Below are 16,152 nucleotides of genomic sequence, written 5' to 3' on the forward strand. Positions count from 1 at the left end.
ATTTTTATTTTTTTGCCTTTTAGGGCCGCACCAGCAGCATACGGAGGTTCCCAGGCTAGGGGTCAAATCAGAGCTGTAGCTGCCAGCCTACACCACAGCTCATGGCAGCACCAGATTCTTAACCCACTGAGCAAGGCCAGGGATTGAACCTGTATCTTCATGGATGCTAGTCAGATTCGTTAACCACTGAGCCTCGAAGGCAACTCCCAAAACCTACATTTTTTTAAACTGGAGAGTTATTTAATTGAAAAATCCCAAGAAAAGATTTTTGTCCCTTGTATCCTCAGTTTATAATTAAGTTGTGCCTATACTAAACAAACCCCCAAGATATAAGAGTTAGGACTTAAAAACTAGATAAACTAGGAGTTCTCTTGTGGCACAGCAGGTTAAGGACCCAGTGTTTCACTGTAGTGGCTTGGGGTGCTGCTGTGGCAAAGGTTTGCTCCCTGGCCCAGGAACTTCCACATACCATAGGCATGGCCAAGAAAACCCAAATGAAAAAATGAGATAAACTGAAAAAACTGTCTTACCAAAATAATTTATTAGAACTTCTCAAAACTATGATGGCTTCTAGTACTTTCAAATATAAAGTTATTCCCAATCAACTTTTTAGAAACTCATACAGCAAGGTAATACTGCATGTTCAATTAATTTTATTCATCATTAAAGAATGATTGGGAAGTCAAATCTGGGAGCTTATAAGGCAGATTATTCTAAATTGAAACCCAAACCCTCATTATTTCTTTTTGCTTTTTAATAAAGCCTAATGTGCTCAGGCTTCAACGTGAAGGGAACAAAAAATTGGCATGAAAAACGTGACTAGACAAAATATCATTTGCCCAGTAGTCTAAAACAAATTGTTCCCATTCCAGATCTTCAGTATTTTCTTTTACCTTTGATCACTGGTAAGAACTTATGTGATTCAAAATGTTTCAAAAGGGAGTTCCCACTGTGGCTCAGTGGAAACCAACCCGGCTAGTATCCATGAGGATGCAGGTCCAATCCCTGGCCCTGTTCAGTGGGTTAAGGATCTGGCATTGCTGCAGCTGTGGCAGAGGCCGGCAGCTGCAGCTCCTATTCAACCTCTAGCCTGGGAACTTCCATATGCTGCACCTGTGGCCCTAAAAGCAACAAACAAACAAAAACCCCCCAAAAACAAAACTTTTCAAAACAAATACCATATGCATAGTAGAGGAAACAACTCACATGATGTTAGTCATGATTTTCTTATACCTATAATGTTTTCTGGAAATTTGCTTCAAAAAGCTAGTTAAAATAAAAAGTCATCATTGGAATCAAAGTACTCAAAAACAATAACAACAATGTATATATGGGAATTCTTGCTGTGGCTCAGTAGGTTAGGAATCCAACTGCATCGGCTTGGGTCACTGAAGAGGCAGAGGTTCGATTCTCAGAGGTGTGGGTTCAATCCCCGGCTTGATGCCATAGGTTTAAGGATCTGGCACTGCTGCAGCTTGGATTCAATCCCTGGCACAGGGACTTCCATATGCCATGGGTGTGGCCATAAAAAAAAACCAAAAAAAACAAAAAATATACAAGAATATAAGGATATAGAACAATGAAAGTAGTTAAATGAATTTACCAAATATCCATTTACCCTCAAGAAAACTAATACCTCTCTTATAAATGGCTACCACGAGACGTTTTCTCTGCTTGAATTATAGGCTGAGATAAAACTAGTATCTCTATCTCGGGATAACAGTAATGTCAGAGACCATGCATATAAACCACTGTTTCTTTCATCTTTCAGCATGACTAAACCTTCCTAAGGAACTCTACTACAAACTTCAACCTCTGAACAGAAGCCTACTGTTAATAGGACATTTGGATGGCCATATACTTCCGGTGTTTTTAGTTATACAAAATGTTACATTTGAGTTCCAGACCCACTATTTGTGGCGGGAGTGCGGTAAATAGGGGACAACAAATAGGTAAATGCAGGCAACAATAAAAAATTTATCTTCAAAAAACAAATGTATTTTTTCCCTGAATTAAGTTAGGTTCCGCCCATTTGAAATGAAACCACTACTATTAATCACCACTAATTTGGTGGATGCAAAGACCTTTCATTTCTGACAAAACATTTTCAGTCTTTTAAATGATATTGCTTAATTTTGACTGTCCCTCTCAAAGAAAAAACACAGAGAATACCCTAAAAAGGATCTGTATGTTTGTCTACTCTGACTCCAAGAAGTTTTTGTACTTATTGTTTGTACACACAACTAAAAACGTGTATGTGACTCCAGGATTATTATGTAGAGTTTATATTTGTGCCCTATACTATCACACTGTGTCTCCAATTCTTTCTTGATTTATTTTCACCATTATTGCACCAGTTCCGACTGAGTAGTGGAAGAGAGACTGAGGTCTGAATCCAAAAGGAATCGTTGCAAAACAGCAGTTTTTACTGAAACTCATTCTGGGTTTTAGCCTCAATGCAATTCTGTATTCCCAAACCCTGCAACAATAAAATATCTCAGAACAGCCTTAATGAAACTACTCCCTTAAGAAAATAAATATTGAGAATATTTCTCATGTTTCCTTAAAAAACTAAGCAATTTTACAAATGGTACACTCGAGACATCCAATTCACTGTATATAAATTTTACCCCTCATCCCTCCCCCCCCCAAAAAAAGTGAGCCCTGAAATGTTTACAGTGGAGTATACTGACGTCTGCAATTTACTTTGGGATGAATCAAAACAAAGATGGATGATGGACAAAAGATGCCTGATGGAATGATGGACAGGGATGATAAAATAACCAATATTAACTGCAGAATCTAGGTAGTACATATTTGAGTCCTAAGTACAATTTTTTCAACTTTTCTGTTTGAAAAATTGTAATAAAATGGAGGGGAAAAGCCTAAGTAAGGAACATTATACTCTGAAAGCTAGGAACTCTCACAGCTTGATGAATTCAAACTAGTTTATGAATTATAATTTTAAATCAGCAAAAATTACATTGCCATATAAAAGACATAAATGGATTTTTCCAATTATCATAATTTCTCTTGTGTTCAACATTTTCCTCACTCACAGAAAGAATTTACTGATAGGCTCCAGGTACCAGGCACTGTGCTATGCACTTCACGTTCATCAGTTAATCCTCACAACTCTAGTAGTTACTCTCATTTTACACATACAGAAAATATTTACCAAAGTTCACAAAGCAAGACTAGCATTCCACTCAGGTATAACCCCAAAAGAGCCCAAGTTCTGCTTTTGTGGAAAATGGTAAAGTCTACAAAAAGGGAGGTGCATCTCATCACAGAGGAACAAGAACAGTTATCTTTAGACAATTCACTCCAACAATAAAATATCAAATTAACATGCCTTTCTCACAAAAATATCACTGTGAAGATACTACTACCATTTTTTTAAGAGAAAGATACTGAAATTGCCTGTGGTCACAAGATAGGTCAACGGTGATGCTATAAAGAAAATCAAATTATCTTTGGAACCAATTTCTGTTAAGCTATACCATCAGAGGGAAAAGGACTAATCGGCTGAATTTTCACTAGAAACATCAGATAAAAGATAGGAGTCCTTTACAAGTTATCAAAAAATTGTCAATTAGGAAATAAACTTATGGGTTTGGAGACTCAGTGGATAACACAAATGATAGATGACCTAGGCAAACAGCCCTGAGACAATACAAATGAAAATTTGTAACTTCTTACTTCTTTTTAATCAGGCTCAATGAAGCCTAAAGCACTAATACTAAAGTGATTTTTAAAATTTTAAGACAAAGCAACCCAAATAGCTGGGAACCAGTATCAACCCGATGCACTCAAGTAAGCAGAAGCCTATGATTTTACTCACAGACGCTTACAGCTGAAGATCCCACCACTGGAAGTACCTACCTTTAGCAGCAGTAGGCATGTGAATGCTCCGCCTCTCCAATTCTGGGTTAAGAAGACACCAGACTCACCTACATGATGACTAGTGAAGCCAAGTGTTCTAGTCAATGATCAATACCGGGAACTTCAACAGAATGTTAACTTCTCTAATAGCTCCTCACAACCCACCGTAAGAAAGAAAGGACTGTTAGACAAGACAAACAGCTCACCTGGGGAGAGGACTCCGGCTCAGAGACCGCTTGCTCAGGAATGGGCTGCTGGACCGCCTTCGACCGTAAGGGCTTGGTGATCTCCCACTGTAAGAGCCACTCCTTTCATAGCTGGATGAACGTCGCCGGCTATAGGGACTCACGGACCTCTGTCTTCTACTGTAGGGACTGGGTGACCGGGTGCTGGATTGGTAGGCCGAAGGCTCCTTGTAAGGTGGGCTGACGGACTGCCTTCTTGAGGTACTTCCCGGACTCTTCTTGTAGGAGTCATAATTGCTAGAAGTGTGAGATCTTGGGGGACTAAGGTCATAATCTTGGCCATAAGAAGCTCCTGACGGGCTATCATCTTGCTTGGGGCTATCCAACCATTTCCGGTGGGGACTCCTGGACCTCCGTTTGGGGCTGTCCACTGTTTTGTAACTTTTGGGTGTTTCCCTTTTCCGATGACTTTTACTCCGGTCTTTGTGCCCAGACTTCAACTCACGTTCTTTCCGGGTCTTCTCCTTATGGAGTTTGGATGACCTGGATTCCTTGTTGCTGCTGCTTTTGGAGATCTGCGCCTTCCCATGGTCATCATTCTCCTCATTTGAACGCTTCGAAGTTCCTGATACCCGGTCCTTCATCGATCCCGACTTGCTAAAGGTTTCCAGGTTTTTTTCTTTCTCTGTCTGTTTAGTTTTTAGTAAGTCCCGGGAACGTCTGTGCTGATGGTGACGGTGTTTGTGCAGTCGGTCACTCCGATCAGTCCCGCGACGTTCATCATTCTCCCTCCTGTCCAGTTTGAAGGCCATGTCGTCAGAGAAGGTATCAGAATCAGAGCTAATGTCATCATACTCCACCAAAGGTTTGATAATTGTACCCAAAGGTGCTGCTTCGGGGGTCACCAACCCCATGTCTTTGGAGTGTTTGGACTTATGCCGCTTGTGCTTCGACACCAAGCGGTGACGCTCTCTGCTGTTGGAGCTGCCACCTCCCGATGACGGCTGCAAAGTTCCAGAAGCTCCTCCGCTCCCGTCCTTCTTGCCCCCATGTCTCTCTGGATTGGGCATTCCCTTTCCCCAGGCCTCAAAAAGGGGAAAAAGTTCCCCAGCACTCCAAAAAGTAACCCCCCACCCTCCCCCCCAACCCCAGCCCCACGCCTACCAAATCACCCCTACAAGGGGGTGGGGAGGGAAGGGACGGTAGCCCAGGCTCCTCCTCCCTCCCGACTCCTCAGCACCCTCCTACATGAGGTAGGGGGTGAAGGAGCCAGAGAAGAAATGAGAGTTCCTCAGCAGTGGAGTTGTGAGACAACGGACTGCCGCTCGAGTCTGTTTCCCCTCCAACTCCAGCCGAGCCAATCCTCAGGCCTAGGCGCCCAGGAAGGAGGTCGAGGAAGTAGGAAGCCGGCGGCCCGGGGCTGTGGGGCCGACTCGGGCTCTGGGGCCCTGTGAGGACTGCGCGGGCCCTTCCCCTACCCGGTAGCCCGGCTCGGGGCGGCTTCCTGTCGCTGGGGTCCCGCGGCCTAGGCGCCTCACACCCCCTTTGTCCCTCGCTCTTGAGGGAGCCCCGTTTCTAGCTTCCGCCTCACCTCAATACCTCACACACTCACTCGCTCCCTCACACAGACTCACAGTCACACACTAGGTTAAACCGAAACGGCACTTGGAGGAGCGGGGGGAGGGGGGTAATCCCGGGAAGTATCGCGAGAATCTGCCCAACTCTCGCGGTACTTCGTGCTTCCCGTTCACCTCTCGCGGCTGCTTGCTCAAACAACGCGAGAGCAGGTCCCCGGCCAGAAACGCGTTCCGCCAGATTCTCGCGATAAGATTCCGGCTTCCCATTCGAGCAAAGCTTTATTGGGTCTAGGATGATCTTTTAAATTCAAAACTTTATTAATAACTCATTGAACAAAAACGTGTTCTCAGGCTCCAGCGCAAACTAATTTTTGCATGCTTTGTAACAACTCTCTTAAGTACCAGGATGAAAATAATGTCAACAGAACAAAGGACAAATGTGAGGACATTTCAACTCAAGTCCCTAAGTGTTAACAATTCTTCCCACTTGTATATACTACTACGTGCATTATCTCTAATTCTCTATTTCTCATACTACCCTGCAAAACACGATTTCCTTATCCCTATTTTACCGATAAGGAAACCCAGTCTCAGAAGAGCTAAAAAACTTACTCAAGGTGACAAAGTTGGTCCATCAAGGGCCAAAAAAAGAGATTCAAATTCTTGTCTGACACTAAACTACAAGCTCTTTCATTGTGTGGCACTAACCCTTTCAACTGCTTAAAGACTTGAATGCTCATCACCTCTTGAGATCATCTTATGACTCTTTAGGAATCATTTAGCCTTTTATTTTCACAGAGAGGATTATAATTACAAACAAGCAAAGCATAATATTCATGAACGAGACAAAAATCTTACACTTCCCTTCCTTTTTATTTTTCAAAACTCCTTAGCACATATTAACTCATTCCATCTTCACAACTTTCCTCTGAAATAGGGTTGTGATAGTGAGAAGACTAAGGCACAGGGAAGCTAAGTGACTTGTCCAGGCTTTCTCATTGTTTACTTCAGTAAACATGTATCTGTAAGACTTAAAGTTCCTTCTCTGTGTAACAGTGCCATTGAGGGTCCTCAAGTAGAATATGGACAATGTATTCATACACAAGAAGATATTAGGTGATATGTTTCCTTGTGGTGCAGTGGCTTTAGGACCTGGCATTGTCACTGCAGTGACTCAGATCGCTGCTATAGCAAGGGTTCAATCTCTAGCCCAAAAACTTCCACATGCTACTGGAATGCAAAATAATAATGATAATAATGTGATAAATGTCCTAAGAATATAAGAATGATAAAGAGCAGTGCGAAGTTTCAAAAGGAGATTAGGAGTGATAAAAGAAAGCATTATAAAAGTAGGACATTTAGGGAATTCCCATCATGGCACAGCGAAAACAATCCAACTAGGAACGATGAGGTTGGGGGTTCTATCCCTGGCCTCGCTCAGTGGGTTAAGAATCCAGCATTGCCATGAGCTGGGTAGGTCGCAGACCTGGCTCGGATCTGGCGATGCTGTGACTGTGGTATGGGCCGGCGGCTACAACTCCAATTGGACCCCTAGCCTGGGAACTTCCATATGCCATGGGTGTAGCTCTAAAAAGATTCCCCCCCAACAAAGAAGTAGGACATTTAGGAGTTCCCTCTGAGGTGCAACCAGATTGGTGGTGTCTGTGCAGCATCAGGACGCAGGTTCAATCCCCTGCCTGGCATACTGATCTAGCACTGCTTCTTGTGATAGGTTGCAACTGTGGCAGGGATCTGATCCTTGGTCTGGGAACTCTATTTGATGAGGTGGCTAAACAAGAAAAAAAAAATGGGACATTTGAGTTGACCCAGGAAGAGTACATAGGATTTGTATATGCAAAGAGGGGAACACCAGCCAGTAGGTTAGAAGCCAGAAAACATTTTGAATGAAGGCAGAAAAGCTGACTCTCAAAACCACTCCCTGGAGGTGTTCATATTGCTTGGATTACATGAGTACCAAAAAAAAATTTGCCTAAATGTTTAAGTCCACATATCTTGATAAAAAAAAAAAAAACTTTTTCATGACAACTTTTAAATAATCTATGGAAGTAAAATTAATACTATCAAGAAAAAAAGAAGTAAGTACTGGAACTCAAGTGTGGTAACTCCCAATTTATTGCTGCAAGAAGGCCTGGATGTAAATGTCTCCACCAGTGTCTGACATAATGGCAGATGTCATGGGACTTAATGGATAATTAGATTAAATGACTGGCCTACTTTATTAAACATTGGCATGAGTTCACCAAAATTATTCCCATTCTTTTCCTATCTTTTAAATGAGATCATAAAGCTCCAGCTGTGGCCTCTCAGGTTAAGGATCTGGCATTGCCACAGCTGTGGCTAGGATTGAATCCCTGGCCTGGGAACTTCCATATGCTTCAGGTGTGGCCAAAAATAATAAATAAGATCAATTTTTGACACAGAGTGCACCCACAATCCACAGTAAAATAGAAAAGGGGGGCAGAAGATGGAATTGTGGAGTTCCCTTTGTGGCTCTGCACTTAAACCTGATTAGCATCCACGAGGACACAGGTTCAGTCCCTGGCTTTGCTCAGTGGGTTAAGGATCTGGCATTGCTGTGAGATGTTGTGTAGGTCATAGAGGCAGCTGGGATCCGGCATTGCCATGGCTGTGGCATAGGTGGGCAGTTGCAGCTCCAATTTGACCCCTAGCCTGGGAACCTCCATATGCCCTAAAAATACCCCCCCCAAAAAGCAGAAGAAGCAGATGGAATTGTGATTATGTGTCAAATCTTGAAAAATAAAATTCATTACCCATGGGTTCCTGCTGAAGTGCAACGAGATCCGTCGTCACTTAGGAGCACTGGAACACAGATTCAACCCCTGACCCCACAGAGTGGGTTAAAGATCCAGTGTTGCCCCGGAGACACAACTGTGGCTCAGATCTGATCCCTATCCTGGGAGCTCCATATGCCCCAGGGGAGTGGCCAAAATATGAAAAAATAAGTTCATCATCCAAATTAATTCATCATTCCAGAAGTAGAAACTTTCTTTTTGTGCGTGTGTTGGTTTGTTTTGTTTTGTTTTTCTTTTTCTGCTGCACCCATAGCATATGGAAGTTCCTGGGCCAGGGACTGAATCCAAGCCACAGCTCCAGGAATAATGGATCCTTAACCTACCATGCTGGGTTGGGGATCCAATTCGTGCCTCAGCCGAAACTTGAGTCGCTGCAGATCCTTAAACCTACAGCACCACAGCAGGAACTCCAGAAACTTTATTTCCTTTTTTTTTTCTTTCTCAGGGCCACACCTGTGGGACATGGAAGTTCTCAGGCTGCTAGAGGTCGAATCAGACTGCAACTGCCAGCCTACACCACAGCCACAGCAATGCCAGATCCGAACAGCACCTGCAACCTACACAGAGCTCATGGCAACACTGGATCCTTTAACCCACTGAACAAGGGCAGTGATCAAACTTGCATCCTCTTGGATACTAGCTGGGTTTGTTACCACTGAGCCACAATGGGAATTCCCAGTTTGTTAGTTTAGATTTTAGGTTTCAAGAATCCTCTGAAGTCTCCCTCAAAGCTTAGTCATTTAAAATTTGTCCGTTGTCCTTCCCTTATCACACATGAAAATTATGTGTACCCTGAATGCTTGTTTCATGGTTTTTTTTTTTTAGGCCCACAGGTGCGGCATATGGAAATTCCTACAACTTGCAGCAACACCGGGTCTTTAACCCACTGAGAGAGGCAGAGACTGAACCCACATCCTCGTGCATACTAGTCAGGTTCATTTCCACTGAGCCACAGCAGGAACTCCAATGCTTTTCTTATTTGTCTTTTGTCTTTTCAGGGCTGCACCTGTGGCATATGGAGGTTCCCAGGCTAGGGGTTGAATTGGAGCTGTTGCTGCTGGCCTACCCTACAGCCACAGCAATGCCAGATCGTAGCTGCGTCTGTGACCTACACCACAGCTCGTGGCAACACCGGATCCTTAACCCACTGAGCAGGGCCAGGGATCGAGCCCGCAACCGCATGGTTCCTAGTCAGATTCATTTCCACTGTGTCACAATGGGAATTCCAATGCTTTTCTTGTTTAATGATATGTCTCTTCTATCTTTACTTTTAGATTACAAATTTTCCAACAATGTCATTTCATCTGCATTTTTGGATGAGAAATAATAACATTCTATTCTGTGACCAAAATTTGGTTAAATTTACTGTTTTCAAGTCATAAGGTTTAACATTTCCTAGCTCTACTTAGTACAGATGTTATTGTTTATTTGTACAGAAAGCTTGCACAAGGAAGTGTAGCTGTGTATCCAATAGTGACACCTCGGGTAAAAGATAATTTAACAAAAACTTTTTTTTTTTTAATCTTTTCGCTGTTTCTTGGGCTGCTCCCGCAGCATATGGAGGTTCCCAGGCCAGGGGTCCAGTCAGAGCTGTAGCTGCCGGCCTACGCCAGACCCACAGCAACTCAGGATACAAGCCGCATCTATTGAGGGCTTGGACTATATTTTCAACTTTATATTACTAGTGCCTGGAGTTCCCCCTGTGGTGCAGGGTGCTGCTGAATCTGACTGCAGGAGTATGCATGTGGCTCAGTGGAAAGGAGCCCAACTAGTATCCATGAGGATGTGGGTTTGATCCCTGGCCTTACTCAGTGGGTTAAAGATCGACGTTATTTTTTTTATTTTTTTATTTGTTATTTTTTTGTCTTTTTGCTATTTCTTTGGGCCGCTCCCGCGGCATATGGAGGTTCCCAGGCTAGGGGTCTAATCAGAGCTGTAGCCGCCAGCCTACGCCAGAGCCACAGCAACTTGGGATCCGAGCCGCGTCTGCAACCTACATCACAGCTCACGGCAACGCCGGATCGTTAACCCACTGAGCAAGGGTAGGGACCGAACCAGCAACCTCATGGTTCCTAGTCGGATTCGTTAACCACTGTGCCACAACGGGAACTCCAAAGATCCGACGTTATTGAGAGCGGCAGTGTTGGTCTCAGATGAGGCTCGAATCTGGCATTACTGTGACTGTGGTGTAATTCACAGCTGTGGCTCAGAGTCAACCCCTGGCCCAGGAACTTCCATATACTATGACTGCAATCATAAAAAAAATTATCGGTTCCTAAGACACAAGTATGAGGGACTCCATAGATGCTGTTTTGTTTTGTTTTCTTTTGTTTTTTTGCTTTTTAGGGCCACACGCATGGCGTATGGAGGTTCTCAGGCTGGGGGTAGAATAGGAGCTACAGCTGCTGGCCTATACCACAGCCACAGCAATGCAAGATCTGAACAGCATCTGCAACCTACACCACAGCTCACAGCAATGCCAGATCCTTAACCCACTGAGTGAGACCAGGGATCGAACTTACAACTTCATGGTTCCTAGTTGGTTTTGTTTCCACTGTGCCACACAGGAACTCCCACAGATGCTTTCTGAATGAAGAGCACTTTGTTTGATAACAGGAAACAGCACTTTTTTTTTTTTTGTTATTGTTGTTGTTGTTGCTATTTCTTGGGCCGCTCCTGCGGCATATGGAGGTTCCCAGGCGAGGGGTTGAATCGGAGCTGTAGCCACCGGCCTACGCCAGAGCCACAGCAACGCGGGATCCGAGCCGTGTCTGCAACCTACACCACAGCTCACGGCAACGCCGGATCTTTAACCCACTGGGCAAGGGCAGAGACCGAACCCGCAACCTCATGGTTCCTAGTCGGATTCGTTAACCACTGCGCCACGACGGGAACTCCGGAAACAGCACTTTAAATACAAACTATTTTTGGAAATTCTCATTTGGATAAAGGCTGTCTATTTTAAGGTTGAAGATTTATATTATTATAATATGTGGAACATACTTTTACACTAAAAAATATTTGTTGATTATTTGAAATTCAAATTTAACTGAGTGTTCTGTATTTTATCAGACAACCCTATTAATTTATCCCAATGATATACATTGAGTCTCTCACACATCAGGAGCTGGGCTAGGCAATATTAGTGAACACATTAGTGAAAGAAATAGATGTAGTGCAGCCACCCTCCTGGATTTGACAGTTCAGCAGGGAAGACAGGCATTGAATACATCATCAGGTACTTAATTTTGATGGTGAAAGGGGTATTAAAGAGAAGTTTGAGGAGTTCCCATCGTGGCGCAGTGGAAATGCATCTGACTAGGAACCATGAGGTTGGGGGTTCAATCCCTGGCCTCGATCAGGGGGTTAAGGATCCAGTGTTCTGTGAGCTGTGGTGTAGGTCACAGACACGGCTTGGATCCCCGAGTTGCTGTGGCTGTGGTGTAGGCTGGCGGCTGTAGCTCTGATTGGACCCCCAGCCTGGGAACCTCCATGTGCCAAGGGTGGGGCCATAAAAAAAAAAAAAAAAGAGAGAAGTTTGAGGAGTTCCCTGGTGGCCTAGTGGGTTAAGGATCTGGCATTGGGAGTTCCTATTGTAACTCAGCAGGTTAAGAACTAGTATCCATGAGGATGTGGGTTTGATCCCTGGCCTCCCCTTAGTGAGTTAAGGATCCAGCATTGCCATAGTGGCTGTGGCTGTAGTGTAGGATGGCAACTGCAGCTCCCATTTGACCCCCAGCCCCGGAACTTCTGTATGCCCTGGTTGTGCCCCTAAAAAAAAAAAAAACGGATCTGGCATTGTCACTGCTATGATTTGTATCACTGTTGTGGTGCAGGTTCAATTTCTGGCCCCGAAACTTCCAAATGCTGCAAGCCAAAAAAAATTTGAAATCGTATAACAGAGTACATGATTAAGTCAGGGGTTAGAGAAGGCTTGATTTGTTACTCTAGATCAAGAGACATTTAAATTCAGATCTAGGAGTTCCCTTTGTGGCTCAGTGGTTAACAAACCCGACAAGGATCCATGAGGATGTGGGTTTGATCCCTGGCATTGCTTGGTGGGTTAAGGATTCAGTGTTGCCGTGAGCTGTGGTGCAGGTCACAGACATGGCTCAGATCCCCAGTGGCTGTTGTAGGCCAGTAGTTGCAGCTCTGATTCTACCCCTAGCTTGGGAACCTCCATATGCCACAGGTGTGGCCCTAAAAACAAAAAAAAAAAGCAAAAAAAAATTGACATTTAAATAAGAGGGCTTGGAGTTCCCGTTGTGGCTCAGTGGTTCACGAATCCGACTAGGAACCATGAGGTTGTGGGTTTGATCCCTGGCCTTGCTCAGTGGGTTAAGGATCTGGCGTTCCCGTGAGCTGTGGGGTAGGTCGCAGATGCGGCTCGGATCCTGCGTTGCTGTGGCTCTAGCGTAGGCTGGCGGCTACAGCTCTGATTAGACCCCTAGCCTGGGAACTTCCATATGCTGTGGGAGCGGCCCTAGAAAAGCCAAAAAGACAAAAAATTTTAAAAAAATTAAAAAAAAATAAATAAGAGGGCTTTAGTGAGGTGTGGGGAGGCAGGTTAGAAGAAGGCCTCCCAGTATTTAAAAAGTCCTGTTCAAGGAACTTGGGAGAGGAAGGAATAAAGGAATTTTGAATCAAAGGAATGAGGGTAAGAGGAATAGTTAAGAAGTAAAATTTAACTTCTTATAAGAACCATGGCTATAGATATCTTTGTGGCAACAGACATATTCCCAGACATTTCTTTTTTTTTCTCAGGGCCACAGGTGCAGCATACGGAAGTTCCCAGGCTAAGAGGTTGAATCAAGCTGCAGATGCTGGCCTATGGCCACAGCCACAGCAATGCCAGATTTGAGCCATGCCTGCAATCTACACCACAGCTCCAGTGCTGGATGGATCCTTAATCCACTGAGCGGGGCTAGGGGTTGAACCAAAATCCTCATAGTTGGGTTTGTTTTCGCTAAGCCACTCCGGGAACTCCCCAGACATTTTTTTTCTTTTTTATTTGTCCGAGCCAGAGACATGTGGAAGTTCCTGGGCCAGGGATGGAACCCATACCACAACAGCAACCCTAGCACTGCAGTGACAACAGAGCCTTAACCAGCTGAGTCACAGGGGAACTCCTCCCCCCCAAACATTTCTAATGTTTTTTGTTTTTTTTGTCTTTTTAGGCCTGCACCCGTGGCATATGGAGGCTCCCAGTCTAGGTGTCTAATCGGAGCTGTAGCTGCAGGCCTACGCCGCAGTCACAGCCACGCCAGATCTGAGCCACGTCTGCGACCTACACCACAGGTCACAGCAATGCTGGATCCTTAACCCATTGAGTGAGGCCAGGGATCAAACCTGCTACCTCATGGTTCCTAGTTGGATTCATTCCCACTGTGCCACAGTGGGAACTCCTAAAGATTTATTCTTGTTAAATTTACACTGCTGTGGCTGCTTACTGGAACTGTAGCTATCTGCTGGGATGCTTTTGGAGGATGTTTGCTTACCATTTTTGAAATATGGGAAAAGTCTGAGACTAGAGAGCCAGTGGAGATCCATTGCTTAATATCCTTGAAGCCAACCGGGTAAAATCCAACTTTTCAGCAGTTATTCTCAGTGATGTGCATGGAAAAAGAACATTAAAAAACAACTTATATCCAATGATAGTGCTGTTCTGTTTCAGCCTAGTTCTTCAGTTCCAGTGGCCATGAACTTCTCAGCATTACTCCAGTTATCTCTTTGTGAGGATTCACTGATACAAGAGGTATGACTACACTGTCTTTGTGATTTGTAATGTAGAGTATGAGCTAAACTGTTTTCACTATGATTACAAAAAAAGGTATACAATCAGTTGTGAACACCTTTGGGATCTTAATAACTGATGCAAACAAGGTTTTCTTTTTTGTACACGCTCACGTGGCCTGTGGAATTTCCTGGGCAGGGATCCAGTCCACACCACAGCAGCCACTATCGCTGCTGCAGTGACAACCCCGATCCTTAACCCCATCCTTAACCCACCGCCACAAGGGAACTCCAAATACAGGTTATTCTCAATCCCAAATCTCCTAGGTCTTCAAAAACATTTAATTGCTCAAGAAAAATACTTCAGTAATTAAAAAGAAAATTAGGTAATGGAAATTAAGTGTACTGGGCTAGCTTGGGACGTCGGGTTACAAAGAACCACCATCTTTTAAAAGGATATTCTAGTTTCCCAGGAAAGTGTATTACATTTAATAAGATATTTCTGATACCAACATCGAGAAAGCTAGTCTTTCAGTAAGGGGACCTGGGAATTTTAATTTGAGAAGTGCTTACACGCCAAAACGAAAGTGCTAATTTCTGCTCAGGAGGCGAGCAACACCAAACAGCAAACTCCATACCCAGCGCCGAGAAGTCTGACAACAACCGAGAGATAGGGTGGAAAGAATCTCGCGAGATGCAACGTATTAACCATTTTTCGCGATATTTTGTGCCCAGCCCTTTTCCTCTCTCTTGCAGGATCGCGCTTAATCTCGCGATCTTTGGGAAGTTCCGTTGGGGAAGATGGCGGCGGCCGCGAGCACCCTTCTCTTCTTGCCGCCGGGGACTTCAGACTGAACCTTCCCGGGAAGAGTGGGGACTGCTGGTGCCCTGCGTCCCGGGAGCCTGCACCAACTTGGTTCCTCCATTAGTGGTGGGGAAGGGCTTATCCTCTTGTGTAGGACTCAGGCCCTCCCGCTGTCAGGATGAAGGCTCAGGGGGAAACCGAGGGTGAGTGACTGAGGGGGAAAGCAGGGGGCGGGACACAGCTGGGGGAGCCAATCTCTGGGAGGAGCTGGGGGGGCCGATTCCTCCGCGGGGGCCACTCTTCCGAGGGCGCAGAGTCTAGGAGGCGGGATATGTGTGAGTTTTAGATTCTGACTGTCTTCCCTGGTGCTGATGAGCTTCGACTTTGGGGAGATGGGGGCTCCCAACTTCTGTGAAGGTTTCCTGCTTAGCTAGGGGCAATCATTTGGGCCTTAGGGCATTTTTATCCTAAAGCGATGGGAGACCTGGTGAGTGAATGTAAAACTTGCTTGTTCCGGAATAGTCTGAATGATGACATTAAAACAGAAATACAGAGCTGTATGTCATTGTACTGGAGAATGTTTTGGCGTGAATGAAATTATTGGGTCCTTATATTAAAAGCCAGCAGTTCTCAAGAGTGCCACAGTGTTCAGATGTTGGGCTATTGTATATTTTTTAAATGCGTTGAATTTCAGTCTTTCAATGGCTACACTAAGAACTGCTGAAAAACAACTTTTCTGTATAACCTTACTTAAATTCTCTAAAGTTCCACACTCTAGCTTAAATGCTTCCTTAGTCTCTTGAACATAGTTATGTTAGTACAGCTCACTGTTACTTACCAGTCTTCTCCAATTTACTCTGAACTTTGTAGATTAGGATATTATCTTAGTTATCATTGTATGGTCCCTGGTACATGATATTTGCTCAAAAAATGTTTGATTTGAGCATTTTGGTAAAGATATAGATCATCAGTCTTCTCAAGGGAAAGAAGGGTGAGTATGTTTTGAAGGAGAGGAAGAAAAAAAGTCTGCTCCTTGGGTGCAGAGGAGTAACAAGTGTAAGCTGGAAATTCGTTGAGGCAGGAATTTTGTCTAGTTTGCTCACTGCTTTATCTCCAGCATGTAAAATAGTGCC

The 16,152-nt window shown here is 44.3% G+C and overlaps 2 protein-coding genes across 10 annotated transcripts in view; one reads left to right on the forward strand and one right to left on the reverse strand.

Annotated features, from left to right (window-relative positions):
• The window catches only part of CDK12 (cyclin dependent kinase 12), a 72,414-nt gene extending 66,670 nt beyond the window's left edge, over positions 1 to 5,744 (reverse strand). For 7 of the 8 annotated variants that reach the window (XM_047759255.1, XM_047759254.1, XM_047759253.1 and 4 more), the window contains exon 1: positions 4,092 to 5,743. In XM_047759255.1, coding sequence (XP_047615211.1) covers positions 4,092 to 5,140 — 1,049 coding nt within the window. In that variant the 5' untranslated portion in view covers positions 5,141 to 5,743. Of the gene's footprint in view, positions 1 to 4,091 lie in introns of all 8 variants that reach the window. The other variant, XM_047759256.1, reaches the window with a different exon arrangement.
• A 9,228-nt stretch (positions 5,745 to 14,972) lies between these two features.
• The window catches only part of MED1 (mediator complex subunit 1), a 31,706-nt gene continuing 30,526 nt past the window's right edge, over positions 14,973 to 16,152 (forward strand). Inside the window, exon 1 of one of the 2 annotated variants that reach the window (XM_047757021.1) lies at positions 14,973 to 15,222. In XM_047757021.1, coding sequence (XP_047612977.1) covers positions 15,198 to 15,222 — 25 coding nt within the window. In that variant the 5' untranslated portion in view covers positions 14,973 to 15,197. The remainder of the gene's footprint in view (positions 15,223 to 16,152) is intronic. The other variant, XM_047757022.1, reaches the window with a different exon arrangement.

The sequence above is a fragment of the Phacochoerus africanus genome, chromosome 14 (genome assembly GCF_016906955.1).
Source record: "Phacochoerus africanus isolate WHEZ1 chromosome 14, ROS_Pafr_v1, whole genome shotgun sequence".
Taxonomy (NCBI): Eukaryota; Metazoa; Chordata; class Mammalia; order Artiodactyla; family Suidae; genus Phacochoerus; species Phacochoerus africanus.